Raw genomic sequence first — 27,183 nt, 5'->3', positions numbered from 1 at the left:
CCCAGCACCCAGCCAGGCTGCGTCCGGGCCAGGGGGTCTCGCCCCTGCCCAGGCAGCCCAGAGCCCCCACTCCCCCCAGACCTGGGGTGCCCCTGCAGAAGCAGCTGCTGCTTCTAGCCCAACCCCTGCCTCCCCCCCCCACCCGGGGCCTGAATGCCAGTGTCCCCAGATCCACAGGGACTCTGAAGAGGGATGCAGTCACAGGCCGGCCCTTCATCCCAGAGCTGACTTTGCTCTGAGGATGAGCCTGTGTGAGGCCCCCCCCAGCCCTGCGCCTCCCCACCCTGTCCCCACTGGGGCCGAGAAGACAGCCCAGTCCCTCTGGCCGGCACACGTGAGACACCCGGGGCCGGTTTGTAGAATCGTTTTATTTGGTTCCGCAGCCAGAGCCCCTGGGAGAAGCTGGCCCAACAACTGGCATCTGGGCAGCCAGGCGCAGAAGGGAGCGCGGGGCGAGGCCCACCAGGTCATGGTGGGCGCGGTCCCCCCGGGGCCACAGTACTCACTGAAAACCAAGACAAACATGGGGGACCCCAGTTCACTGGAGAGGCCGCTGCTCCACCCTCTGGCCTCCGGCCACTGGGCCCTGCCGCCCACTGGGGTGTGTGGGCTCCCAGGGCCCTTCCTGCCCCGTGGGGAGCCGGGGAGCCCGGCGGTGCTGGGGAGGCAGCTTACCTGGAAGGCCATGTGTGCACAGGTGACTGGAAGGAGCCAGGGGGTGGTAAGGGGCGCAGGTTGCCCTGTCGCTGCCCCAGCCCTGGGGCCTCCCAGCCCTCGCCCAGTTTCCTCAGGCCCAGCCCATCCCCTGCAGGCCTGACTGGGCGGGTGACTCCTTGAAGGCACCCCCAGTCCTGCCGGACTCCCTGAGGGCCCCGAGATGGAGCAGAGGTGCCCGCCACACTCACCATCCGCCTGCAGCTGTGCCTGCTGCTGGGCCAGGAAGCCCAGGCCCTGGCTCCACCTGGTGAAGCGGCTCATGGCCTCCGGGCTGGCCCGCTGCGTCCGGCCTGCAGGGGTGGGGGGCGCCCTCCCTGTGAGGGCCCGGCCGGGGCAGCCGGTGGGGACGGCGGCCCCTCCTCTGACCCCAGGGCCACTCACTGTACAGCTCCACGGTGCTGAAGGCCTCGTCCTGCTGCTCCAGCTGCGAGAACACCACGGCGAAGTCCCGAAAGTTGGTGCCCAGCACCCGGTACTGCAGCACGCCCAGCGCTGGGGAGCAGAGCCCTGTGGGGCTGGGCCACCAGGAGCCCCAGAGGCCCCGCCAGCAGGCCCAGGGCCCCGGCCCACGTCCCTGTCCCTGCCCAGCTCGCCACACACAGAGCTCATGGTGGCTGGTGGACGGGCATCCGGAGAGCAACCGCAGTGCGATGGGCCAGGCCGCCCAGATCCCGTCCCCATCCGGGCAAGTCCCACCACCTGACACACCACAGAGGGAGGCCTGGGGTCCCAGCCGAGCGTGGCAGGCGCAGGCGAGGCCTCTGTCCTCAGAGTTGGCGTCCAGCCTCTGACAAAATGAGGCTGTCTTGCTTCCAGGGGCTGAGCTCAACAAAGCCTCAGGACAGAGAGGCCCCGCCCCCACCACACTGGCCCTGCCTGCGGGGACCTGGGGTCGCTCCGGGGGACAGAGGCCCAGGGACAGGGATCCCTCGGTGGCCCCTCCTTACCGGGGTTCTGGAACACCCAGGCAGAGTTCTGCCGCAACAGCTCCACTACACCCAGGTGGCACCGCTCCAGCCTGGAAAGGAGAAGGTCTGCCGTCCAGCCCTGGCGGCGGCGGTGAAGGTGCCAGGCCTGCCCAGAGGTGCAGCTCCCAGCACAGCCCAGCCAGGAGGGGCGGCCAGGCCTGGCGGAGCCCACGGGTGCGGGCATCTGGCTTCTGTGCCAGGGCAGGCCTGGCGGGCGGGCACGGGACACGCCCCCTCACCTGTGCCGAGACGACAGCACCTTCAGGTGGTTTTCAGGAGTGAGCGTCACCACGACCCCCTCGATGTTCTTGGTGGCCTTCTCCACCGCGAAGCCCCTCTCCCCAGAGGCCACGGCGACAATGTACCAGGACCCCAGGAGCTGTGCAGGGCAGGAGCTGGTAAGGGACACCCACCCCAGTCCTGGAGGCCCCTCTCCTGCAGGGAGCCCGGACACCCACGCAGCCCGTGCCCGACGGGCCGGCCCTGGGTGGCCCAGAGGCGGAGGGGCCCCACGGAAGACAGTTACCTGCTTAGGGTCCAGCCTCCCCAGCCAAGCTGCCTGGGCCCCGGGCCCCAAGACCAAAGCCAGGAGGGCCACCAGCACAGCCCTCATGTTCCCAGAGGTCCACACACCCGCACACGCCCTGGGCCAGGGTTGCGGTCCCGCCAGGCCCTGGAAGCCCATTTATATGGCTCTGAGCAAGTCACTGTGGGCGGCCAGGAACCGCCACACACCGCTCGTGGCCTCTCCTCCTGCCGGTGGCCAAGTCACCCAAGGGCGGACGCTGACTCTTCCCCAGTGGCCGCCCCGCCAGGCCCGGTGTGTGCCCTGCTGACCTTGCATCTTGACACTTCCTTCCCCTTGGAAAGCTCCCGAACAAGCACCCTAATCCCAGGCCGTCTCCCCTCTCTCCCAGGGGTCCAGCGCTCTCCCTTGCTCCTTCTGGAAAGGCCAAATCCACTGCTCTTATGCCCGGCCAGCAGCAGGCCAAGGTCAAGTGCAGGGAAAGAAGCAAGAATAACTGGTCCTCTGAGAAGCTATTGTTCTGGATAATTTTTGTTTCAATCACTGAAAATACAAAACATCCCCCAAAGTTCACAAAAAGCTCTCCCTCCCTCCTGGGCCACCCACCTTTCTGCCCTTCGGCCGTGACCTCCCGCCCCCACCTGCAGCCAGCACCCGGCACCTCCTGTTCTTCCGGCCTCCGGGCTCCGCCACCTGTCTGGACCCGCCTGCCCCGGCCAGTTTCCGCCCTTCGACTTCCCACTTCTGCTCTCCTGGGTCCCCTGGCAGCCGAGCACAGGGGGCTGTCCCAGCGCTGTCACAGCGCCTGTCTGAGCCCCTGAAAGCTGGGGAGGTGGCGGGAGAACCCTTCACTGGCGGTGTGAGTGGGTGGAAGCTGAGATCCGCATCCCCCGCCCCCCAGGTTGGTTGGCTCTCAGGGGCTCTGTGGCCAGAAGAGCAGGTAAGATTTGGAAGGTGGAGGAAGACAAGCCATTTGTCCTGCCAGGGTTTTGCGGGGGTAAGGGGGCCAAGGAAGCACCCCTGCCACCCCAACGTGGGAGATGAACCCGCAGGTGAAGGTGAGCGAAGGTAAACCCTCCCTCGGGGGGCCAGAAAGTCTCAGGCCTTGAACTTGGGTCAGGATGTCTCTGACACACATTCAGACCCCAGCCGGGGCCATAGAAACGTCCGGTTCCTCTGCATCAGGAGCTGAGAGCCATGTGTGGAACGAAGCGGTGAAGGACCTGAGCCACCGAGGACAGTGACAATTCCAGAACGGAGTCTCTGCTCAACCCGCCCCAAACCACAGTGTCCGAAGGAAGGGGAAGGACCAGAGAGCCTCAGGTCTAAATTACAAACCCCACTGCCCAGCAGGGATGGCGGGGGGTGGGGGGGGGACAGGACGGGAAGGCTCGGCTTCAGCAAGGCCCCCTGCAGGGGCGGGGGTCAGAAGCAAACTTCACGTACCCCCACACACACACAATGCACCCACTAGAGAGAACCCACCGGGCCCAAGTGAACGGTGCCTCCCGCCGCCCAAGCTGCCTCCGCTGCCCAGGGGTTCAGGAGACCGGGCTGTCCCAGCTTGGCCGCTGTGCAGAGAAACCCCAGCAAGAGTGCAGGACGGACTCCCCGGGCCGGGGCGGGGGCAGGGGCGGGATCTTTTGTAGCCTAGGAGCCGACGTGAACAGAAGTGGGAGAGAAGTGCCAGCAGAACCGTGCTGTGCAGTGCCGGATGCCATGCTCAGGACACGGTGCGCCATGGACTATGCGGGTAACAATGCATCAGAGTGTCCAGGCAAATGATCGCGCTTCCAGGAGAGAGGCAAGCGGGGGACAAGCTCCCGGCGTAAACAGAAAGCAGCAGGGCCCGAGGAACAGACCGCCAGGTGTGGCTCAGGACAAAGGGCCTGGAAAACACTGTCATTCCACACCTTGAGAATGTTGGCGGCAGAAAAGTGGCGCCAGGTGTCAACCCCAGTTTGGCAACTCAGGTTCTTGAGTTCTGGCTAAGGAAGAATCTGTATCCCTGGCTGGTGTGGCTCAGTGGCTTGAGTGCCAGTCTGTGAACCAGAGGGTCACCGGTTCGAGTCCCAGTCAGGGCACATGCCTGGGTTGCAGGCCAGGTCCCCAGTAGGGGGCGTGTGAGAGGCAACTACACATGGATGTTTCCCTTCCTCTCTTTCTCCCTTCCCCTCTCTCTGAAAATAAAGAAATAAAAATTTTTTTTAAAATGACAAGAGGAAGGGAATGATCTTAGGGACAGAAGGAAAAATAGAAAGTGCTTTGCTGACTTTCAAGCAAATCTTTGAAGCTCTAAATGAAATGGATAAACGTACAGCACAACTTAGTTTGTCAAAACTGGCCCTTCCAGAGACAGATGCACACGCACGCGTCATGGGCAGATGGTAACGGAAAACGGATGACTGGCAAGAGATGATCCATGATGGGCGGGTGGACGGACAGACGGACGGATGGATGGACAGGTGGTGGAGGGATGGATGGGTGGATAGGTGGGCAGGCGGCAGGACTCATGGACAGATGGATGGATGGACAGAGGACAGAGAGACGGCAGACTGCCAGCAGCTGCAGAGCTGGGCCGGGCGGGCAGGCCCAGGGAGGGTGCAGCTCGGACCGGCGCCGCTTTAAAGCCGCGCGCATTCTGGGTCTTCTCAGGGCCCTCTGCACCGAGCCCTCTGTTCGACCGCGGACTGTCCCTCTCTCTCCCTCTGTGGGGACATCGCTGATGACCCCTTGTGGAGCTCCTGGGTTCTCTCGCCACACCAAGCAGCGCTGGCTACTGCTGCGGGCAGAAGCGTGTCCCTGAGAATTCTCCTCTTGAAGCCTGGGCCCCGTGTGTAGTTGGGGTCAGGGCCTTCAGGGGGACGAGGGGCTTAAGCAAAGTCACAGGGTGGAGCCCTGAAGAAGAGGGGGCACCTCGGAGACCACCCCAGAGGACACGGCGGGAGCCTGCCGGCTACAAGCCAAGAGGGTCCTCAGCAGAAACCAACGTGGCGGGCACCTCGCCCTCAGATGCGCAGCCCCCAGAACCCGCCGCTGGGCCGCCCTGCTAGGCAGGCGCACACACGAGCCCGACTTCCGACCCTCGGGTTCCGTGTACCTGCCGAGGGCCCTGGCCACACAGATCCGCAGGACGCCCTGCGGTTCCAGAGTGCCTGACCGGTCCAACTCAGCCTCGAGATGGGGATGTGGGTCTCCGGGGTCTCGGTTCATGTTCGTTAGGGCGAGTCCCGGGCACGCCGGACCCTCAGGGCGGTCCGTCCCCCCAAGGGCACCTCTGGCTCGGCAGGCGCTCCCTGCCCCAGACTGCTGACCTCAAGCCGGTCCACCCTGCCTCAGCCGTGAGCCTCAGGTCCCCTGCCCAGAGCCAGAGTGCCCTTTCTACCCTTCCAGCCCCATGGATGGACCAGAACAGGCCATAGAATCGGTCACGGTGACAGAGTGTGTGATGGGGACCAGGCCCTGTGTCAGGCTGGGCCAACCTTGGGCACCAAGGGTGGGGGATTGGAGGGGGTAGAAAACAATGCCCGTGAGACTTCAGTTGGGGCAGTAGGGAGCCAGGGCAGAATGACAATGTGGGCTGGAGGGACGTATGGTCACCTTCTACCCGTGACACCTCAACCAAGGACTCAGCCCAGGGGACCCAGCCACAGAGGCCTCGGGCTCCAGGGGGCACAACCAGGCTTAGCCAGGAGGGTGGCCGGGGGTGGCCCGACCTGGGGGCTCCGAGCTGGGCAGGGCTGGGCAGGGCCCTCTCGGGAGAGGGGGGAGGGCAGGAGCCGCCATCCTGCCCCTGAGCCTGGTGGCCCTGACCCAGCCCCCTCCAGGCAGAGGTCCCGCCAGGGCAGGCAGCCAGCACCATCCACACTCCGAGGACAGAGTCTCATTTCTAGGGCAGTCACAGACAGCACACTCCCCGCCCCTACCACCACCCCCACCGCACCCCCCCGCCCACTGACCCCCCCCCCCCAGGAAAGACTCTGGCAGCGGCTGTGCTCACGGGTTTATTGGAAGCTGCTGCAGTCACCCTCCAACCCCGGGCAGGGGGCAGGAGGGGCGTGTGGGCGGGGCTCCCTGAGTCCTGGCCTGGGACCCGCTCCTAGATTAGCTCCTAGACACAGAAGGGCAGGGGCTCAGGGGCAGTGCTGGCCCCTGGGGGCCAGGGCCAGGGTCTGGGTGTGGAGGGGCGGCCCAGCTGTCGTGTGGCTCTGCCCACACACAGCCCCGGCTCTCTGCCTGCAAAGTGGGTGCTGGTCCCCACCTCTGGGGCTATGTCACATAAGGAGTGGACGGGTGACGGCGGGTTGGCACGTGTGGGATGGGGCCCCCACCTTGGGAGGGATGGGAGCGGGCAGAGCCCCCAGCAGCCCCTCACGCCCTGCTCCATGGAAGGGGGGCCCAGGGTCCGCCCCCCGTGCCCCATCCAGGCCCATCCCTGCACCCCAGCCTCCAGGGTCCCCATCTGGCAGCCGGTGGTCACCCTTCCCCCCCGGAGGCCCAGGACCTAGAGGCACCGGGAGTCCCGTCCAGCTGGGGGCTCAGCGGGGCCTCAGTGAAGGCTCACCTGCTTCAGGAGCTTGGCGCACTGCCCTGTGGGGTGGGGGCGGTGTGAGGGGCTGCAGGAGTGGGGCCCGGCCCCACCGGGGAGCACAGAGCGGGCAGGCAAGGGCCTTGCCTCTCAGGCGGTCCCCACAGCTCAGCCTGCTGGCCTGGCCCTGCTGTGACCCCCACAGAGAGAGCCCGCCCTCCTCAGGCCCCAGACCCCTCTCTCTGTGCGAGGTGGGAAGGAGAGGTGGGTGCACCCCAGCTCACCAGCTGCAACAAGTTCTCGCAGGTCGCTGTGGACAACAGGAAGTGTGAGGCGGGGGACGGAGCTGGGAGTCTGCGCTGGCTGGGGGCGTGCAGGGGCACAGGGAGACCCTGGCCCAAGGTCCCGGAACTCACGTTCCAAGCTGAGCAGGTGCACCTCCCACGGCGTGAAGCCACGCTCCCCTGCCACCTCCTGCAGCCGCCTCAAAGCTTCCTCGTTGTGGTCCCGGCTGCGACCTGGGGGGCGAGGGCATGGTGCATGGGGCGCCGGCGGGGCCGCTGCCGGACCCCTCCCAGTCCATCCATCTCTTTGCCCTCTCCTGACCCCCCGCCAGAGCTGGTGTCCCCCTGGGGGGCGGGACTGAGGCCTGTGGGGGTGGGGAGCGCACCCCCACCCCGCCGCAGCCCTGCCTGAGCTCACTGTAGAGTTTCATGACCCTGTGGCTCCTCCCGCCCTGGTGCTGGACGACGTCCAGGATGGCGTAGGTCTGGTAGTCCGTGTCCACCACCGACACCTCCTTCTCTTCTGGGGGACGAACAGACACGGGGCTCTGCGTCCCCCCGTATGCCCACCGCCTCCCCAGGGATGGGTTCCCCCAGGGCTCGTCCCTGCTCGAAGACGCATGCACACACGCATGTATACCTGTCTGTGCACATGTGTACACACGCGTGAGTGCCCGTGCGCACACGCCAGAGGGTTGCACCTCCCTGAGGGCCCCGCCGACCCGCACTAGGAGACGCGGGGTCAGACGTTTTTTAGCACCAGAGGGAAGGGGCACTGCCCTCACAGGGAGAGGCCCAGGGGCCAGGGCAGGAGGCGGAGCCAGGGCAGGAGGCGGAGCCAGGGCAGGAGGCGGGGCCATGGCAGGAGGCGGAGCCAGCCCTGAGCTGCACACTGGGGGAGGGCTCTGGCCCAGGGTGGCCCGGAGCACCGGCTGAGGCCAGTCACCACGGGAGGGCACAGGGCTGTGCGCCTCCCACAACTGAGTGCCCGGTGGGGCTGAGCGGGACCGTGAGCGGCAGGACAATGCGCTGCCCCTGCTGGATGTGGCCTTCAGGGGGGTTTTGCGATGGGAAGACCCCGCCTTCGGAACCCTCCGGACCGCGGTGGGGGTGGGGCCACGCGGCCATCAGGGACGCTACAGCCTCGGGCAGCTGCTTACCAGACTTTTTGGGGAGCTTGAACTTCCCCGGAGCGTCCCCCTTCAAGGCCAGACTCTTGTCCTTCACACAGCGGTTTTCACTGCAGAGCACAGAGCCCTGCAGCCAGCTGCACCCCACCAAGCCCCTCATTCTGGACAGGGGGCCGCCCTGAGACCACCGAGAGCCCCCTGTAATGGAACCCTGCCCAGCGAGCGCTGTGTCCCTCTGGGCAGGAGGAAACCGCCCTCTGGGGGCTGACCAGCCCCACTTCCCCGACCCCGACAGCGTCCAGGCCACGTGCAGGGGACCCAGTGGACCCTGGCCCACGTGACGCACCCCGACGCAGCCCAGGGCGCAGGCGAGGGCAGCCGGCCAGCGGTGCCTGGTCCAGGCTCTGTGCGGAGGCCTGACACCCGGGGGGAGAGGTACCAGGGCCAGGGTCAGGGGTCACCTCCTGAACTGTCTTAGGCGGGACTGAGGGCCCCCCAGCCTGGGAGCTTCCACCCTGCCCTTCAGCCCCTGGTCTGCGCCTCGTCCCGCTGCTCAAGCCCCCCATCCTGGAGGGGTGGCCGGTGTGCCTGGGCAGGCAGGCCCCCCACCCCCGTCCTCCCCGCCTCACTCACTCTTCGTACGCGGTGGTCAGGGCCAAGTGGCCCCCCTCCAGCTCCACCAGCACTGCCCCCATCCTCCCCAGCTCTGGGGTTAAGCTCTGGGGCTTGGACACAGCGGCGATCTCGTACCACAAGCCTGAAAACTGGAAGGGCGAGGAGCTGCCACAGACACTCAGGTCCAGGGCCGGGGCCACCCTCCCCACCACGGGGGACAGCAGCCTGGAAAGTCCGGGGCCAGCCCACACTGGAACTGGCAGGGGTTCCAGAGCAAGCAGTCCCGGAAGACGCCCCAGCACACCCGGGGCGGCAGGTCCCCCACAGAGGGCCCCCTGAGCTCTCCACCTTGACAAAGTCAAAGTCCTTCAGCACCGAGGAGTCCTGTCTGCTGGCCGCCAGTGCCACGCACAGCACCGGCAGGGCCGTGAGCCCGGCGACCTTCATGTCAGGCAGCTGGGTGGCTGGACCAGCTCCCTAAAACACCAGAGCCACGGCCTTGGGGCCCGGCCCCAGGCTTATATCCTTCCCCACAGGCCCTCGGGACGGGCACAGGCTGGCTTCATTAAGCAGGTGGGCAGCATAGGGCAGACCCGCCAGCAGCCAGCCGCCCACTCACCAAGCCCGAGGGGGAGACGGCCCACTGGGCAGTGCCGTCAGCTCTCACAAGGTGACTGTCTGGCCAGACCCTGGCACCCCCTTCATGGTCAGCCCCGGGGCTCTCGGACTGTGCGTCCATGGCTTCGGGCAGGGCTCGGCTCCGGGATGAGAGAACAGGACAGGACAGGACGGGCATGACCTGCGGGAATGCCCTGACCGGGGGAACCGCTCTCCCAGGTGAGCATGTCCGGAAGGTGTGCACAGCTGGGCACCACGCCAGGGCCCCCAGCTGCTGAACACGCCCCGCACGGGGAGCCCGTGGCTTCTTCAAGGCGTGCCCCACTGCGTGGCCAGCACAGGCCCCTGTTCCATGGTCCCAAGTCCCCCCCCTCGAACCTAGACATGCCCAGGTCAGGGGCCCAGGCAACCGAGACCTGCCAGCTGGCCAGGTTCAGCAGGGTGAGTCCGAGGACATGGGTGTGCCCGCCGTGCCGGCTCTCACAGCCCAGCCCCAGGCTGCGGGCGGTGCAGAGCGGCCCGGGGTGTCCTGCTGGCCGGCCATCGGAGCCCTTTGAGCACCCAGCGGTCAGCGAAGGAACAGTGAGCAGAACACAGCCAGTTGAGCACAGGTGTCCACCCCCGGCCCTCTGCCCCTGAACCGCACAACTGTCCCCCAGGTCAGAGGGAGCCCCTCTCACCAGGGAAGGGCTGAGTGACGGAGGGCATGTCACACCGGCCCAAGGTCACCCAGCTTGGGGGGTGGCTGAGGGACCCCAGGGGCCGTCTCTGCCCCGGCCTCCAGCCCACCCTCAGTGGGACCCTGGTGGCCACCCAGGGGGCACGAGACAGGGCCAGGTGGGGGCTTTCCAGCACCCAGCAGACGGTGCCCAAACCCTGACGGGGGGAGACACAGACAAACAGGGAGGTGGCGGGAGGGTGGGTGGTAGGAGATCAGAATAAAAAACGGCAAAGTGACTCTCTGGGTCCCCACACATGCAGCGCCAGTGTGTCCTGCGGGCCCTGGTGCCTGCACCTCCCTCCCGGCAGGGCCACCGGGGCCAGGCCCCTGAGCTCAGGACACCAGAGTGGCTGGTGGCTGGCCAGGGCGGGTGGCGGAGGGCTGGCTGCCCGCACGGCCCCAGTCTGGGCGTCCTGCTCGGTTTGCCCTGATGCCCCACCCACCCAGCGATTCCCACAGCCTTGGTGACTTGATCCTAAAACTCGTGTCCTTAAATGACATCTGAGGGGGCAGTGGACCGAATTCTGCTTCCTGCACCGTCCTCCTGGGCTCCAGGAAGTCTGTCCTTGTCCCCCCAGCAGGAGCTGGGGTTCCGAGGTCTAGGACCACCGGGCCCCGCAGCCCCTTCCTAGCAGGTCAGCCTGCGTGAAGATGGTTGGGGAGGCCAGTGAGCCCACATAGGGCCCGATGCCTCCACAGCCACCAGGGCCCCCGAGCTGTGGGACCCCCTGAACTGCCGCTGACCCCGTCCCCAGGGCAGCCCGAGTCCTCAGGACCCCAAGCTGGGCAGCCCTCCTGGGCTCCAGGGAGCAGGACCAGGCTAAGGGGGCCATGGGTGGCCCGACCTGGGGGCTCCGAGCTGGGCAGGGCTGGGCAGGGCCCTCTCGGGAGAGGGGGGAGGGCAGGAGCCGCCATCCTGCCCCTGAGCCCGGTGGCCCTGACCCAGCCCCCTCCAGGCAGAGGTCCCGCCAGGGCAGGCAGCCAGCACCATCCACACTCCGAGGACAGAGTCTCATTTCTAGGGCAGTCACAGACAGCACGCCCCCCGCCCCCACCGCACCCCCCCCCGCCCACTGACCCCCCCCCAGGAAAGACTCTGGCAGCGGCTGTGCTCACTATGGGTTTATTGGAAGCTGCTGCAGTCACCCTCCAACCCCGGGCAGGGGGCAGGAGGGGCGTGTGGGCGGGGCTCCCTGAGTCCTGGCCTGGGACCCGCTCCTAGATTAGCTCCTAGACACAGAAGGGCAGGGGCTCAGGGGCAGTGCTGGCCCCCGGGGGCCAGGGCCAGGGTCTGGGTGTGGAGGGGCGGCCCAGCTGTCGTGTGGCTCTGCCCACACACAGCCCCGGCTCTCTGCCTGCAAAGTGGGTGCTGGTCCCCACCTCTGGGGCTATGTCACACAGGAGTGGACGGATGACGGCGGGTTGGCACGTGTGGATGGGGCCCCCACCTTGGGAGGGATGGGAGCAGGCAGAGCCCCCAGCAGCCCCTCACGCCCTGCTCCATGGAAGGGGGGCCCAGGGTCCGGCCCCCCGTGCCCCATCCAGGCCCATTTCTGCACCCCAGCCTCCAGGGTCCCCATCTGGCAGCCGGTGGTCACCCTTCCCCCCCGGAGGCCCAGGACCTAGAGGCACCGGGAGTCCCGTCCAGCTGGGGGCTCAGCGGGGCCTCAGTGAAGGCTCACCTGCTTCAGGAGCTTGGCGCACTGCCCTGTGGGGTGGGGGCGGTGTGAGGGGCTGCAGGAGTGGGGCCCGGCCCCACCCTCGGAGTTCCCAGCCTACAGCCCAGCCCAGAGGCCTGGCGCTCACCGTGCCGGGCCACCAGGAACAGCCCGGTGTCTGCTGCCAGCTCCCGGAACTTCCAGAGGCCTGGTTCATAGTCCTCCTCCAGGCTTCGCGCTGTGGGCGGCGCGGCGGGAGCTGAGTGGGGGCGGAGGGGGATGCCCAGCAGCTGGGCAGCAGGGACGGCAGGCGCCCCGCCCCTATGGGGGGCTTACCGAAGTACTTGAGCACATGAACGTCCTCCCCCCGCCAGGCGAGGGACAGCCGCAAGATGGCATAGCGCTCGTAGTCCGTGTCGATCACTCGGATTTCCCGGCGGCCTGGGGACAAGCAGGGGCTGGGGAGTGTGGCGGACTGTGCAGACCAGAGCTGAGCCTCCGCCCCCAGCACCGCCGGACCCACCCAGGACACCATGGCAGGCTGAAGCAGCCCTTGAAGGGCCGTGGGCTTATGGGGGAGAGAGTCTGGGACGTGTGGGGAACAGCGTGGGGGACAGCCAGGCCAAATGTCTCCAGTGTGCAGGGCCAGGGGGGTGTGACCACAGCATGGGGGCCAGGGCTCTTACCAGGGAAAACGAACTTCCCCGAAACGTTTACTTCCGAGCCCACGATGTTCTCCGTCTCGCAGCTGCCCAGGCTGAAAGGCAGCGAAGGGCCCGTGAGGGGAAGGCCAGGCTGCGCTCCCCTGCCCGGCACGGTTGGGGGGTGGGGAGCGTGTCTTTAGGAAGTTCTGCAGGGGGTGGAGGGCAGGGGTGCAGGGCGGGACCCCTCCTGCCTCAGCCATGGTCTGGGACCTCCAGAGGGCCACCCACCCTTAAGCCCATTTTCTTTTCTTATAAATAGACCGAACATTATCAAAACTCTATGCTTATATTTGGGGGGGGTATAGTTCCAGGAGCAGGGGGAAGGTCTTGGGTGCTGGCCCAGCAAACTGACAGCGCCGGGGCAGGGGGCTGCCCCCAGGCACCTGGCCACACACCTGCTCCCACCCCAGCTTGGGGGACCCGGCCCCACACCTGCTGTATGCAGCCCTCACTGTCAGCTCAGCCTCATGCAGGGTCAGGAACAGGGCCTCCAGCCTCTTGGGGGTTGTCAGTGCCAGGTGTTGTTTGGAGGCCACGCCGACCTCCCTCCAGAACCCTGCAAGCTGGAGAGAGGGGACAGAGCCGTCCGGTCTCGGGGCCCCAGGACACAGAGACCCCAGGACCCCCCAGGCAGGGAGCGAGCGGGTTCTGAAAGGGCAGTGGACAGCCAGCAGCCGCAAGGCAGGACGGCAGAGCTGCAGGCCGTCATCCTTCTCGGGGCCCCTGCTGGCATCACGGCCTCTGTGGGTACTGGTCCCTAAGGAGGGACGTCAGAGGGCGGTGGTGCTGAGGGCTGGCCCACTCTGTCCAGCCCCGTGGAAGTGGACACTGCTCCGCCTGCCGGCCACCCTGGGGGAGGGAGCTCTGCCTTCAGAGAGCCCAGGTCCCCGTCGAACCTCTTGGAAAGGGCTCGTTTTTTGCAACAGAAGAGGAAGTATGTCCCCATCGTCCCCGAGCCTGCTGATGGTCTCCTGGCACCGACACAGACCCAGCCGAGGAGCCAGGCACTGGAGCATGGAGCTGGGAGCCAAACCCCAACCACCCTCCCCGTCGAGACAGGCTCCTCCGGTCCCCACAGGGTGCGGGGCCACCGACCCGGGGGCACGAGGTGGCCACCCTGAGCCCCAGACCCTGGAACCCGCAGGGGATCAGCAGCCTGGCTCAGGCCACAGGGTGGCCACAGCCAGGGCTCTGCCCACCGGGCCCAGGCACTGGCCCCCCGAGGAGGGGAGAGGCAGGAGATCTGAGCTCAGACCCTTAGGCCCCTGCCCTTGGCAGCCGAGCAGGGTCCTGGACCCCGAGGAAGCTGCTGTGGCATCAGCTGGGGCCGAGAGACCGGGGACGGGAGTAGCTGGACACTCGAGCCCCTCCTCGCCCAGCCTTCGAAAGACATGGGAGAGAAGCCCCCACCCTCGGCAGGTCCAAGCTCTGCACTGCGGTCTCCGCCTGCACCAGGACGACGCCCAGGATGGCGCTCAGCAGCCTGGCCTCCATCGCGGGTCAGCGCACACGCCGCCTCTGCCCCGCAGCGCCCGGGTCTATATCCGAGGGAGGGCCAGTGTGACACAATCCCCTGAGGACGTCACCAGGCCGACTGGGCCACCGATGGGGCAGAGACACCCGCCATCTCTGCCCCAGTATGACGCCCACGCCACGGCCTCCGGCTGGCCTGGACTGGAGCAGCTCGGGGACGAGGGGGCAGGACACAGGGGCCTGACTGGGGGCCTGAGAGCAGGACACCCCCACCCCCCGGGGCAGCACGGGACCCCGGGCCGCCCCCACACAGGGCGGACAGGATGGACGATGCCCCGGCCCCGGCCCCACAGGCTCCCAGGGCCCTGCATGCAGCCTGGCACCTGCCCACGGACACACAGTTCCGGGCCCTCTCCGAGGAATCCTGGCACAGACGCTCTGAGGGCTGGTACGTGCCGCCCAGGAGCCCTCTACGGGGTGGGGTGAGTGGGGGGGTCCCTCTGCCTGGGGGTCTCCTGCAGAGGGAGCACCTCTGAGCCCAGCGAGGGGGCGCACAGGAGACGGAGGTGGGTGCGGCTGGGTGGAGGGCCCTCTGCGGGTGCTGGGGACCCGCCAGCCGCTGTCGCCCTCCCGGTGCCCTCTGCTCCCCCAGCCGGGCCGTGCGGAGCGACCTCCCCACCGCCTCAGGCCCCTCCTCGCACAGCAAGGTGGGACCCCAGCGGGAAGGCCCCCTCAAGGGCCCACCCTGCCCACCGGGCAAGGCCAGTGAGCACACGCCGGCGTCATCCTCCAGCCCGCCTGTGCCCCGGCCCCCGCCACCCACGCCTCCCACTCCAGACCCAGGTCCCAACAATACAGATGTTGGGGTGAAGGGGGACTCGGGCCCCCTGGCACCAGCCCTGGCCCCTCCAGCCATGGGGTCCGGCTGCTCTGCCTCAGTTTCCCCATCTACCCACAGCAGCTCCTGCCCAGACGCACATCTCTGGCCCTCGGCTGACGAGAAATGAGGAGGCAGCTGGCCGCCACTGCGCCAGGAGAGCCCGCCCCGGAGAGACTCGGGCTAAGCGGACGTCCCACTCTCCTGGGGACAGGCCCCCTGGGGACCCGGATGTGGTGCTGCCTCCGACACTGACCATCAGCTTGGGTTCAGGGGTTCAGGGGCTCGAGTCAGGACGGGGTGGCCAGAGCCAGTTGGCCCCCTCCCTGGGCTGATAAGCCAGGGCCCCTGGAATGGGCTGGATCAGGCAGCAGAGGGAAGACAGGAAGTGCGGGGGCCGCCTGCCATCTCTGGAGGACCAAGGGCAGGATGAAGACCGATGTCCTCAGGGCCCACAGCCTCTGGCTCTGGCTCTGCTGGGGCTGCAGGGCCCGTGATCAGCGAAGTGAGGCCTCCAGCGCCTTCCTGCCCCTCCCCCGCCAGCCCTTTGAAGTGTGCAGCCCAACGTAACTAGGCCGTGACCTCGGGGGCTCCAGCAGGGCTCTCCTGCCCCCCATCTAATCAGGGGTCAGCACGGAGCCCAGGCCTTGGAGCCTGACCCCTGGGCCTGGACCCCAACCTGGCCCCTGCTGGGCAAGCCGCTGACTGCTGTGTGCCTCAGTTTCCAGATCTTCGAAACAAGGAGCACAGCAGTCGCGCTGCGTGTCCAGCGGACCACTGAGGGCCAGGCCCGCGGCGAGGGCTTGGGGTGCGCCGGCCGCCACAAGACCCTCGTCCAGGTCTCACAAAGGGTGACACATATGCTCCAGGGCCCGGGCGCACCGGCGGTGGGAGGGAGACCCCAAAGCCTTTGTGTTGCAGCCTCCCGCTCCTGCATCCAGGGCCTTTGCACACCCAGCAGAGCCCCCACAGTAGGGCCCACCCCATGGGGGGCCTTGGGTTCCCACAGGTGCTGGGAACCCACAGGGGTCAAGTCAGAGGTGCTGGGTGCTGCCCGGGGGTACACCCGCAGGTGCCAAGCTCAGCTGGAGCCTCCTGCCTGCCCCTCAGCCAGGGGGAGCCCAGCAGCCAGAGTCCCTTCACAACCACCTCCCTGCCTCAGTTTCCCCAGAAGCCCAGGGTCAAGATGGGGTCCACCAGCTCCCCCTGAGTGCCTCTCTGAAGAGGCGAGGAGCCCGGAGCCTGTAGAATCTGTTTATTGAGTGAAAGCGGGAGGCCCAGGGGGGTGCCTTGCCGGGGGGGCGGGGGGAGTGTCAGCAGGCAGGGACGGGCGAGGCCTGTGGAAAAGGCAGGGCCCAGCGTCCGGACGACTCCAGGAGCTGAGGGCTGCTGCTCCGGTGGCCCTGCACAGACAGGAAAGGCGAGGTCACTGAGCCCACCCACTCACTCCACAAACCCCCTGTGGGTGGCCCCTGCTGCCCGCACACACAGCCGGGTGCCACCCCCCCCCGGCACACACCCCTGTGAGCAAGGCCCCTGGAAGCTGTGCTGCTGCCCAGACCTCCTTAAGTGTGGCGACAACCCCACCATTGCTCTCCTGGAGCACCCAGGGGCCCCCCAGCACCCAGTGCCTGGCTCGCTGGCTGGCAGGGAAGGAGGCCCCAGAAGGGCCACGAAGCACAGCCAAAGGCCACGGAGCAGCCATGGAGGCGGTCGAGAGAGGCCCTTGGTCCCACCAGCTGATTTTTCTTTTTAAGAGAACCCGGGGGTGGGACACAGAGCAGGAAGCCGGAGCTGGCACTCTCTACCAGTGGAACCTTCTGGAATGGTGTCATTTGGCTCGATTCCTTAACCCATCTCCTCCCGCCCAGTATTGTTTCTGGAACGGCCCCATGTGGTGCCACAGGCGTCAGACGCTGAACAGGTGAAGCAGCCCCGTGTCCCCAGCGCCCCTGGGTCAGCAGCCAGGACAGCTGGGGAGAGCAGATGGCATGAGGGACAGGGCACCCCAACCACAGGGCGATGCGGAGCCCCCACCGTCACTGCCAGAGACACGCAAGGGTTGCCTCCCGATGCTGGTGACCATCGCATCATACCCATTGCTTACTGCTTTATCTGGCTTCCCAAATTCCTCACGATGAACTTGGATAAGGGGCCTGCTGGTCCCATGGTGTATACTTTGGGGGAAGGTAGCCCCAAGAGCCCACCTGCCTCTGTGTCCCAAGGGCTCTGGGGGCCTAGCCCAGTGATGGCAGTGAAGGAGAAAGTGGCGGTTCCTGCCCCTTGGGACCCTCGGGGATAGGACGAGGACCCCAGTCGCCCCCAGACAGGGCCCTGTGCCCAGGGGTGAGCTAGGGCCCAGGAGACAGTGTACTGGGTTGGGTAGTCCGTCCAACACTCAAGTCCACCTGGAACTCGGAACGTGACCTTGTCTAGAAACAGCATCTTTCCAGTGTGATTATTTAGGGTTCCCAAAACTAGACTCCCCTGGAGGGAGGGGGTCCCACATCCGGTGATGGCTGTTCTTACAGGAAGAGGGGACCCTGGACACCACACACAGAGGGAAGACGGCCCTGTGACACTGGACGTACAGACAGGAGCGACATGTCTACCGGCCGGGGGTGCCAGGACGGCCGGCCCCGCCAGGAGTTGGGGGAGACAGGGGCGCCCCCCCAGAGCCCCAGCAAGAACCAGCCCAGCCCATGCCTCGACTTCAGACCTGTGGCCTCCAGAACTGAGAGGGCAATGTCTGTCGTTTTAAGTTACCCAGTTTGTGCTCATTTGTTATAGCAGGCCCAGGCAATCAGTGGGGGCTTCCTGGAAGAGGTGGCGTGTAAGCTGAGGCCTGAAGCACACAAGCCAGGTGGAGCAAGGCAGAGTGGATTTGGTGCGAGGGGAATCTTTGGTGAGAGAGCAGGGGACCTGATGTGGGGGGAGCCCAGGAAAACTCTGCAGGAGGGAGGGAGGCGGTACCCTGTCTCCACCTGGGAAGAGTCGAGGTCAGTGTCCGGAGGGCTCAGGGTGCCTCCTCGCCCCTTGAGGAGCACACGTCTGTGGGGGAAGAAAGTGGGCCCTTGAGAGGCCGAGCTGGCGGGAATGCCCACCACTTCCTGCAGTCCCAACCCCTGGGAGTGTGGGGCCCGGTCCAGCCACCCGCACAGGGTGGGGCCAAAAGCCTCTCCCTCCTGGACTCCCCAAAACCTCCCCCTTGGCGTCTGTTGGGGGAAGAAGAGGGCTGTGCCAGCCCAGCCTCTGGCCTGCACGTTTGGGAACAGGAAAGGGGGACTGGAGGCGGGGCTTGGTGGGCGGGGCCTGTCTGGAGGCGGGGCTTGCCGGCAGTACCTGACTTAGGCAGCAAGACCATCATGTCGTCCTGGAGCCCCACGGTTGGGTAGAAGTCCTGGAAGACCCTCAGGGCATGGGGGCTCACTTCCGGGGTCCGGCCTGGGAGAGAGCAGAGCCCCGTGTCTCCCTGCCTCACTTCCTTGAGGGCACGCAGCCCCTCAAGGTGGAAGGTACCTGCCTGGCCGAGGGACCCGTGGGGACTGGAATCGGCCCAGAGGGGGCGCCCTTTGCTAACTCACACAAAGGTGTCCAATAGATTGGGGACCCAGCTGTCCCCCCACTCCGGCCTTGTTCCCTGGGCTGCACCCCACCAGAGGATCTCTTCCGGCAGCCCCCAAGGCCACTGTCCCGCCCTCACCCGGGCAGCCTCTCCACCCTGGAGAGCTCCACTCAGCCGAACCCCGGGAAATTGAAGCCACATTGGAGGATCTCAGCCCTGGTTCACGGTCCCAGGCAGCCGGGGAAGATGGGTCCCCACTCTCAGGGCATCAGAGCGGGGCCTGAGTGTCCAGCCCACAGACGCCCGCGAATCAAGCCCTACCCTTCCGAGTTCGCGAAGGCCCGCCACCCCCAGCACAGCGCCACCTGATCCTTGCCTAGCCAGGACGGGGAGTGGGGAGTGGGAGACCAGCGGGGGCAGAGGAGGACCTGGGGCGGGTCCCGAAGGGGCGGGGCCAGAGGAGGGGGAGGCTGGGGGCCTCACTGTAGAGCTGCACCATGGTGCTGAGCACGCCCTCCAGCTCCTTGTAGATGTAGAGCACAGCAAAGGAGCGGTAGTCGGTGTCCGCCACGCGCACGTCCAGGTAGCCCAGAGCTGCGGGTGGGGGAAGAGCTGCAGGTGCCCAGGCCCGGCCTCTGCTTCCGGGGCCGGAAGGGAAGGGACGGGAGGAGGCGGTGGAGGAGGGATGCTGGGGGGAAGGACAGTCACCCCACGGAGAATCAGGCTCAAGTGCCTCTGAAGGGGGTGCGGCAGGACCTACCTGGGACCAGGAAGTGCCCCTCGGAGCCCACCTTCAAGTACTCTGCATCCATCTGGTTACAGGCCTCAGCCCTGGGGGTGAGCAGCCCACTCACTCTCTGCTTCCGCCCAGGCTCACCCGCCCCGCCAGCCGCACCCTCGAGCGGGGCTCACCTGGGGACCTCCATGTGGACGCTGAGGTTGCCTCCCGCCATGGCGGTGACAGTGGCGGAGGACATCAGCAGGTGGTCCTTCTTTTCCTGGAAGACCTTGCAGTCGGAGACCATGGAGACCACGTACCAGAGGCCTGAGAACTGCGAGGCGGCTCGGTGACCAGCAGGCTCAGGGACCCAGGGGCACAGGGCTGACAACCCAGAGCCGGGCCTCATCTGAAGCCACAGGGCCAGGTGTCTGGAGTGTCTGCCTCCAGGGTCTGAGACCGGGGTGGACAAGTGCCCTGTTCTGAACCTAGCTGGGCATGTCAGGTCACCACTGTGGGCCTCCGTGCCTCACCATGAGGCAGGTCGATAATCAACACCCCCACACACACACACACAGGGAGGTTTCTGGGTTACAGGGAGAGCCAGTCTAAAGGGGTGGCAGGCCCAAGGCCCAGCAGGTGGGGACAGCTGTCACTGTTCCCCCTTCGCTGTGGCTCCCAGCGGCGACTCAGCCCCCCAGCCCCACAGCCCAGCACGGAGGCCTCCGGTACCTTCTTGGCCTCAAAGTCTGGCTGCACCAGGACGTCAGCACAAGCCACAGACACCCAGAGCAGCGCCAGGACCCGGCCCAGCAGGACCGACTGCATCTCCACGCCTGTCTTTGGCCGCTGGCACCGTATGTGGGACCCAGCAGGCCCTGCTTTATAGCCCAGCCCGCAGCCGGGCTGGCCAGACCCGCAGGCTGGGGAGCAGGAGGCATTGGGGCCCCGGAAACCCCGGCCCTCCTTTGTCCATTGTTCAGCCCAACCGCTGCAGTGACCCCTCCAGCTCCGGGGTCACTTCCTGGAGGGCTCCACAAATTGGGGTTCTCACCTGACTCCCGGCACTGAGAGTTTGCCCCCTAACCTGCCAGGCAGTCCTGGGGGCCCAACCAGAGATTGCCAAGGCCTGCAGGGACCTGGACCCTCCATGCCTCGGTCCACCTTCAGTCTGGCTGGGGCTGGGGGCCCGGGGCCCCCGGCGTGCTCCTGGGAAGCAGTCAGGCTCAGCTATACTCTGGCCAAGAGGCCCCCACTCAGGAACTGGGGCCTCCACAGTCCTCAGTCACAGTAGTGGGGTCACCACTGGCCAGGCCTCTGGGCCTCATCTGGGGCAGAGCCTCTTTGGGGGCAGCTGACGACGGAGGTGACATCAGAGGCCTGGGTGCCCCTCACTCAAGACCCTGGTGCTCCGGCGCAGCCTCCAGCTGGGCCCCCAGTGAGCGGGTCTGGGGGGCGGGGCTGAGATGTCACTCAGGACGGATTATGGTCTCAAAACCACCTTATCTCCAGTTGCATAAGTATTCCAGCGGGGGTGTCGCCGGGGAGGTGTGGGCTCGAGTCGCCAAGGCCTCTGCTGGGGACGTCTTGTCTGGTGTCCACCATGCCAGGAGCAGCACATGGCCTCGGGGTGTGCCACCCAGATGCCTCAGGTGAGGGGCAGGGGTCCCGGGGAGGGCCCGGACGACCAGGGCTCTGGAGTGGAAGGGTGTTCGGGGGGGAAGGGAGACCCCGTTCTAGCCTGAGGGAGGGGCTGAGCCCAGGCTTCTGCTCCCGCCTCCACTGGGTTTCAGGTGGCGCCAGCTGGCCACCGGGTCCCACAGTCGCCGGATAAAAGGCGGGCACACCTTCCCATGAAAATATTTACAAAACACATATCAGATAAAGGACTTGGACCCAAAAGTCTGCAAAGAATTCTCAAGACTCAAAAACAAAAACAAACCACCCAAATGACAACAGGGGGGAAGTGATTTAAAAAGACGTTTCAGCCCTGGCTGGTGTGCTCAGTGGATTGATTGAGTGCCAGCCTGCGAACCAGAAGGTCGCTGGTTCGATTCTGGGTTGTGGGCCAGGTCACCAGCTGGGGGCATGTGAAAGGCAACCGATCGATGTTTCTCTCCCTCCCTTTCTCCCTCTCTTCCCCTCTCTAAAACGAAATAAGAAAACTGAAAAACTAAAGTAAAATCTTCCCCCAAAACGCCTCCCCCTGGGTGGAGGGCAGGGTGGCCTGAAGGAACATCAGTCCTCGGGGTCACAAGCGTGTGTTTCGAGATGTAGGGCGGCCAGCGGACAGTCTGTTTGCTGCCCGCGGAGCTGCCCAGCACCCGGGAGCAGACCAGAGGCCTAGCAGGTAACCGTGCTGTTCACTCAGCCTTCACCGAATGCAGGTTCACTCAAGGCAGAAGGTCAACATACGTTAAAATCCTCCTCACACTCTAACAGTCTAGGAAGAGTAGCACACGCACACGCACACACACACAGCGATCAGCGGGGGATAATGAACACAAGTCCCAGCGTCTCAGCCCTGGGCCTGGAGACAGCGGAGCAGAGCCCCCGGCGGCTGATGCCAAGGGAGACAGGCGTGGCGTGGAGCAGCAGCCTGGGGCGTGGAGCTCAGCTGTCTCCGCAGTGGCCTGGAGCCACTGTGGGGCCGTGTACTCCACCCCTCGCGGTCTCTTCATAAGTGTTTGGGGACCCCAATGGCGAGTGGGGATTCTTGGTGGGCTTACCCCGGGGGTACTCCACCTCTGCACACGTGTCTGTTCCGGTCACATGTACAGCTACCTTGAACACTCCACCCTGCCAAGCGTGACTTAGGTCATTTCCTTCTTGAACCAAAGCATCACAGCGGGCTGGCAGAATCTTGCTTGACGTGAGTGACGCCATTTTGTTCTATATACTTTATCCTGTCTTGGCCGGACCAACGCCGTTTTATTGGTCCTGCTCTCCACACCCGGCTACAAGTCCAGAATGCCAGAGAAAGGGGAAGGACACGCTATGGGCTTCCCGGCCCAGGGCTACTGGGTGAGAAAGCAAAGTTTCAGTCCTCCCTTGGGCCAACAAGGACCAAGGGGCAGACAACACAGTTCTCCTGATCATCTTGCGGCCCGATATCCTTCTAGTCATCTCCCAATGGTGAGGTACATGCAGATCTTCCCCACCACCCCTGCACACCCACATACTTGTGCACACACAGGCACACCCACAGGGGTACCCCTCCTGGTGCTGGATACCCAGCCCCCCACACAGGGCCTGCACAGGAAGAAACATCCAGGAGAGCAAGGAGCCCCCCCCACCAAGTCAGTGGGCTCCAACAGGGCCTTAGGGCAGAGAAGGGAGGTGGCCTCTGGACCCCAGCTCGTCCATGTGTGGGCCCCCGGCAGCATGCCCCCGCAGAGCTCCCTAAGGCGCCCAGAGCTGAGAGGTTGGGAGAGGCCTGCAGCCCCCCAACCCTGCCCTCCCAGGCTCACTCTGCTGATTAGTGTTGGGGGCTGGGAGCCCAGACAGGGGGCCGTGTGACGGGAGGCAGGCAGGGCAGAGTCCGACTCTGGGGACCAAGATGGTGCCCTGTATCTCTCCAGGGAAGAAAGGCACCACGGCACGGGACTGCAGCTTTCCGGGTAAGGACATTCCCCAACCATGGAGTGCACTCCTCATGCTGCAGCCCCAAGTCCGGGGACCCCTGTAGGGTGGGCTAAGAACAGGAGAGCAGAAGGACCCCGGGGCCCAAGAAGGCCCTGCAGGGAGGGCCTACCCCCACCCACCACTAGCTCAGCCTCAGGGCCAAACTGACTTGTGGGGTCCCAGGGGCCCCCCAAGACCCCCATCATGGCCAGCCCGATGACCTGGTCCCAATTCTGGAGAAGGTCACAAAGAGTCAGAGGGTGGCCAGAGGCCCCCAAAGGAGCCTGAAGTAGGCAGGGTTATGGCAATGGGGTGGGCTTTGGTGGTGTAGATGCCGGGAGTGTCCCAGGGGTCGATTATGGAGGGGAGGGGAAAAGAGAAAGGCACCTGTATCTTCTATCCACGAGAGACGGTGCTGAGGTCTCTCCCCTGCCAGCCTCCTGGGGGTGCACCCCCTCACACCCTGGTCCCTCCTGTCCCCTCCCCATTTTGTTTTCCTGATCTCTCTCCCTGCTCTGTTCTCCTGTCTGGTCTATGAGGGGTGGAGCTGTGCCTCCTCCGTGGGACTCCCCAGTTCCTGCTGGCGGTAAGTATGGGTTTATAGTATTTGGAGGATTAATTTGCTAAATAATCTTTCCAGACATAGCTACTCCGGATTGTTTTAAAGAGACTTAATCCCTTCATCAAAGTCCCACCCCAACAAATAATACTATCAATTATCATTCTGCCTCTGCCAGCGAGGCAGCCAGGCAAAGGGACCAAAGCCCGGCCAACGACTGGCCCACCGCCCACAGCCCAAGGTCCTAGGGCCCCAGACAGCGGGATGCGTCTGGCTCCGCCCAGACGTTGTGCCCCGCCCGTTGTTCAAGCCCCGCCCCCTAGGCAGGACTCCGCCCCGGTCCGCCTGCCACGCCCATGCTCCTCAGACCGCGCCTGCGCAGATCGGCCCTTCAGGCCCCGCCCATCCCCCCTGTCCCGGCAAGCCCCCTCCACCCGCGCCTGCGTGGACCGCACTGCCAGGCTCTGTCAACCATGGTGAACCTGGGCCTGTCCCGGGTGGACGACGCCGTAGCCGCCAAGCACCCGGTGAGAAGGCCGGCCTAGCACGCGGGCTCCGGACCTGAGAAGCCTACCTTAGCGGGGCGGGGGCTTGATTCTCGTGTCCTGTCCGGGATAAAGGGCAGAGTCCGGACCCTCGTGCTGTGGGGACGGGGCACCATGCGTGGGCAGCGGGGAGTGCCGAGAGGAGGGACAGGAGGGACGGTGGAGGGAGACGGAGGGGACTGAGCCTTCAACGCCTGCCCTTCCCAGGGATTGGGAGAGTATGCCGCCTGCCAGTCGAAAGCCTTTATGAAAGGCATTTTCACCTTTGTCACAGGTAGGCTGGGTCCAGGTGAACTCAGGTGCGGAGACCTCAACCCCTGTCTCACCCTGACTCCCCAGCAGGTGGCGCCATGTGGGCTGCCTGCCGGTGCGGGGAGCCGCGAAGGTGTCTGGGGGGAACTCAGGCCCTAGTGGGCTGGCTGATGGGGACCCTGTCTCTTGGCAGGCACCGGTGCGACCTTGGGCCTGCAGATGTTCCTTCAGAGGAAGTTTAAATACCCCTTTCAGTGGAACGTTCTAGGGGCCGTGGGTGGGTACCCCAAGGTCAGCACCTGGGGCCCCTGAAATGCACCTCGGCTGCCAGAGGTGACTGTGGGTCTTCCCCGCAGAACGGGTTGGGTTCCCACTAGGAGCGGGGGTGGGGGGCTATATTCCAGGCATCCCTGCCTCCTGGGATGGGGCCCCAGTTCCCAGAGGGATCCCTGCCCAGCCCACCGCCGCCATCTGTCCCAGGAGAGTCCCGTGCCCTGGTTCTCCTTCCCAGAGAAGCCCAGAGGCCCGAGTCCCCGGCCCACCGGCCCCTGCTCTGCCCCCCAGTCATAGGCTCCGTGGCCAGCTACTGGGTGACCCGAGTGGAGACACAGAAATGCAGCGACCTCTGGCTCTTCCTGGAGACTGGGAAGCTGCCCACAGACACGGGCCCAGGTGAGAGGTCCCGGGGCAGCAGGAAGCCAAAGCTTTGCTGCTGGTGCCTGGAGCTGCAGGCAGGCAAACCTGGGGCCGGAGGTGGAGGCTGGACCACGCCTCTCCCCTCTGGCCTGCGCCCTGGGCACACACTTCCTGGAAAGGGAATGAGTGCAGGAGAAAGACCCCGGAGGGCTAGGGTGGCCTGGGATGGGGGGAGTGCCACGTGAGGAGTGTGGGCGGCCGAGGAGGAAGAATGGCCGGATTGAGAGGCCGGGTGAGAGACAGCAGGCTGATGGACCTAAGCCACTGCCCGAATCCTCATTACAGGCCTTGCCTCACCTGTTTTTGCCACAGTAACATGGGTGCAGGGACGTGAGCAGCTTTAGGGGGTGGTGCTGTCTCTGTTTGCCTCTCACAGATCAGCGCTCCCGGAAGAGCTCCAGTCACAGTGCACAAGACCTGGGCCAGTAGAGTTCCAGAACACAGCCCTGAGTGCCTCCACACCCCGGGCCGGCCCTCCCCGCTCCATAGTTCCTCGCCACACCCGAAGGTGCCCCAGCTGTGCCCCTGCACAGACACATGGCCAGGTCTGCCCAGGAGGTCACACCAGAAAGGGCTGTTTTTGGACTGGCCTCCTGTAGGGCAGCGAGAAGCATGGTGGACACGAAGCCAGACAGCATCCTGGCTGGCACCACGCACAGCTCTGGGTGCTGCCCTCCCTGGTGCATGGACATTCCCTTTCCAGTCCTGCATCCCCCACGGTTGGCGGTGACAGATGCTGCTGGGCTTGTGGAACTAATAAACGCCTTGCTCTTTTTGCCACCTAAGTTGGACCGCGATTGGAGAGCAAGTCAAAGGAGGAGGAAGCTGAGAGACAAATGTCACCTTAGTGCCACGTGGCTGAGGCTGGAGGTTGTGCCAGGCAGTTCCTAACACTGAACCCCAGGATTAGACACTCCTGCCAGCCCTGGGGGTCTGTTTCCACACATGTGGGCACAGAGGAGCAGAGTGCAAGGTGTGCAGCCCATTGCACCTGGCTCCCGAGAGACGAAGGGACAGGGAATGGCTATGCCCATCCGCCTGTCATCCCAAACACCTGTCAGATGAAGTCACTTCTCTCCATGGGCGGAGGGACGTCAGAGCTAGCTTACTAGAGCTCTGTCCTCATGGAAGGAAAGCTCATGAGTGGGCGAGGCTACTCACTCACCCACCCCAACCGGAAGAGGCAGAGATGTGTAAACTTGGGCAGGTCCACTGCCTTTGTGGTCAGCCTCCCAGGCCCACTGAAGGCACACAGCACAGCGCCACGCTGCCCAAGCCAGCGCAGCCCATGTGTCTCTTAGCCAGGCGGTCATTCAGAGGAATAATCTGCTCAGCACCTGCTAGGCACCAGGACCCTGTTGGTGGGAAGGCAGTGACAGGAAGCCCAAGATAACTGTGGCATAAGTGACCTGGGGTCTCCTTCATGTGAAGGTGCAAGTGGGCGGCCTGGGGCCTGGGCTTCTTGCAGTCTATGCCGTGTTGCAGTGGCCTGTATTCCAAATCCACCTCGTGGTCCTAGGCAGCTGCACCAGCTCCAGCCATTGCATCTTCATCCCAGTCAACAGAAAGGAGGAGGGGAACAGTTCACTTACCATTCTGCTTACACTGCATGGCACGCTGTGCAGAGAGGCACATAGGAAGGCCGCCTTGTTCTAGGCAGCCCTGGGTCCCTACTAAAATTCAGGGGTTCTGAGCAATAGGGGAGAACCAATATTGGGGAACGGTGGGCAGCTGCTGCCTCAGGCCCTGAGTCGGCAGGGGCAGAGGATGCAGACACATATATGGCAGGTCCTTCCATCACCCTAAGAGCAAGACCCAGCTCAGAGGGCAGAGAAGGTGAACTGGGAGTTTTAGACCTGACTGGACCCACTTTTTAAAGACAGAGTGGCCAGCCTTGGCTGGTGTGGCTCAGTGGATTGAGAATAGTCCTACAGACCAAAGGATTAATGGTTCAATTCCCAGTCAGGGCACATCCTTGGGTTGCCAGCCAGGTACCCAGCAGGGGGCGCACAGCAGGCAACCACACATTGAAGTTTTCCTCCCTCTCTCTCTTACCCTCTCTCTAAAAATAAATTAAAATGCTTAAAAATAAGTAAATAAAACAAGGGTGACCAGAAGGGCACAGCGCCTGTGTAAGAGGTCCTATGGGAAGGTGGGCACTGTAACCACAGGTGAAGACTGGACGGTGTCCCCCCCAATTCACACATCACAGCCCTAATCCCGGGGCGTCAGGATATGACTGCACTTGTGCACACGGCCTCTGAAGGGGTTCCCGTTCCAATGAGAGTGGGCTCTGACCCTCCCGAGTTGGTAAGAGGAGGAGACGGTGTGGACGGCCCAGAGGAAAGGCTGTGTGAGGCCAGGGACGGACGGCGTCTGCTGCCCCCCCCCCCGATCTTGTACGT

General features: G+C 65.1%; 4 protein-coding genes across 5 annotated transcripts; 1 reads left to right on the top strand and 3 right to left on the bottom strand.

The window, feature by feature from the left end:
• Nucleotides 1-422: 422 nt before the first annotated feature.
• Nucleotides 423-2,298, bottom strand: LCN6 (lipocalin 6). The gene is made up of 6 exons (XM_053667841.1): nt 2,212-2,298; nt 1,925-2,064; nt 1,665-1,735; nt 1,099-1,209; nt 906-1,007; nt 423-505 (listed from the first exon to the last, which is right to left on the bottom strand). The coding sequence occupies exons 1-6, from the start codon at nt 2,296-2,298 to the stop codon at nt 468-470; spliced, it is 549 nt and encodes a 182-aa protein (XP_053523816.1). The 3' UTR covers nt 423-467.
• A 9,460-nt stretch (nt 2,299-11,758) lies between these two features.
• Nucleotides 11,759-13,963, bottom strand: LCN8 (lipocalin 8). Its single transcript, XM_037127622.2, has 6 exons — nt 13,880-13,963; nt 12,902-13,032; nt 12,452-12,522; nt 12,102-12,206; nt 11,914-12,003; nt 11,759-11,815 (listed from the first exon to the last, which is right to left on the bottom strand). The coding sequence occupies exons 1-6, from the start codon at nt 13,961-13,963 to the stop codon at nt 11,775-11,777; spliced, it is 522 nt and encodes a 173-aa protein (XP_036983517.1). The 3' UTR covers nt 11,759-11,774.
• Nucleotides 13,964-16,136: 2,173 nt separating this feature from the next.
• LCN15 (lipocalin 15) lies at nt 16,137-19,930 on the bottom strand. The gene is made up of 7 exons (XM_037127812.2): nt 19,835-19,930; nt 19,297-19,436; nt 19,145-19,215; nt 18,868-18,978; nt 18,162-18,263; nt 17,804-17,870; nt 16,137-16,222 (listed from the first exon to the last, which is right to left on the bottom strand). The coding sequence occupies exons 1-6, from the start codon at nt 19,928-19,930 to the stop codon at nt 17,836-17,838; spliced, it is 555 nt and encodes a 184-aa protein (XP_036983707.2). The 3' UTR covers nt 16,137-16,222; nt 17,804-17,835.
• Nucleotides 19,931-23,641: 3,711 nt separating this feature from the next.
• Nucleotides 23,642-25,563, top strand: TMEM141 (transmembrane protein 141). Of its 2 annotated transcripts, XM_053667851.1 has the most exons (5): nt 23,674-23,812; nt 24,038-24,104; nt 24,276-24,359; nt 24,647-24,754; nt 25,155-25,563. In XM_053667851.1, the coding sequence occupies exons 1-5, from the start codon at nt 23,759-23,761 to the stop codon at nt 25,205-25,207; spliced, it is 366 nt and encodes a 121-aa protein (XP_053523826.1). In that variant the 5' UTR covers nt 23,674-23,758; the 3' UTR covers nt 25,208-25,563. The 2 variants fall into 2 exon arrangements, with proteins under 2 accessions (XP_053523827.1, XP_053523826.1); XM_053667852.1 differs by lacking the exon at nt 25,155-25,563 and having other exon boundaries at nt 23,642-23,812; nt 24,276-24,373; nt 24,647-24,735.
• The last annotated feature ends 1,620 nt before the right edge of the window (nt 25,564-27,183 follow it).

The sequence above is a fragment of the Artibeus jamaicensis genome, unplaced genomic scaffold (genome assembly GCF_021234435.1).
Source record: "Artibeus jamaicensis isolate MK-2021 breed Jamaican fruit bat unplaced genomic scaffold, CSHL_Jam_final contig_471, whole genome shotgun sequence".
Taxonomy (NCBI): Eukaryota; Metazoa; Chordata; class Mammalia; order Chiroptera; family Phyllostomidae; genus Artibeus; species Artibeus jamaicensis.
The sequence above is the reverse complement of the archived record's forward strand: the minus strand, read 5'-3'. Positions and strand labels throughout refer to the sequence as shown.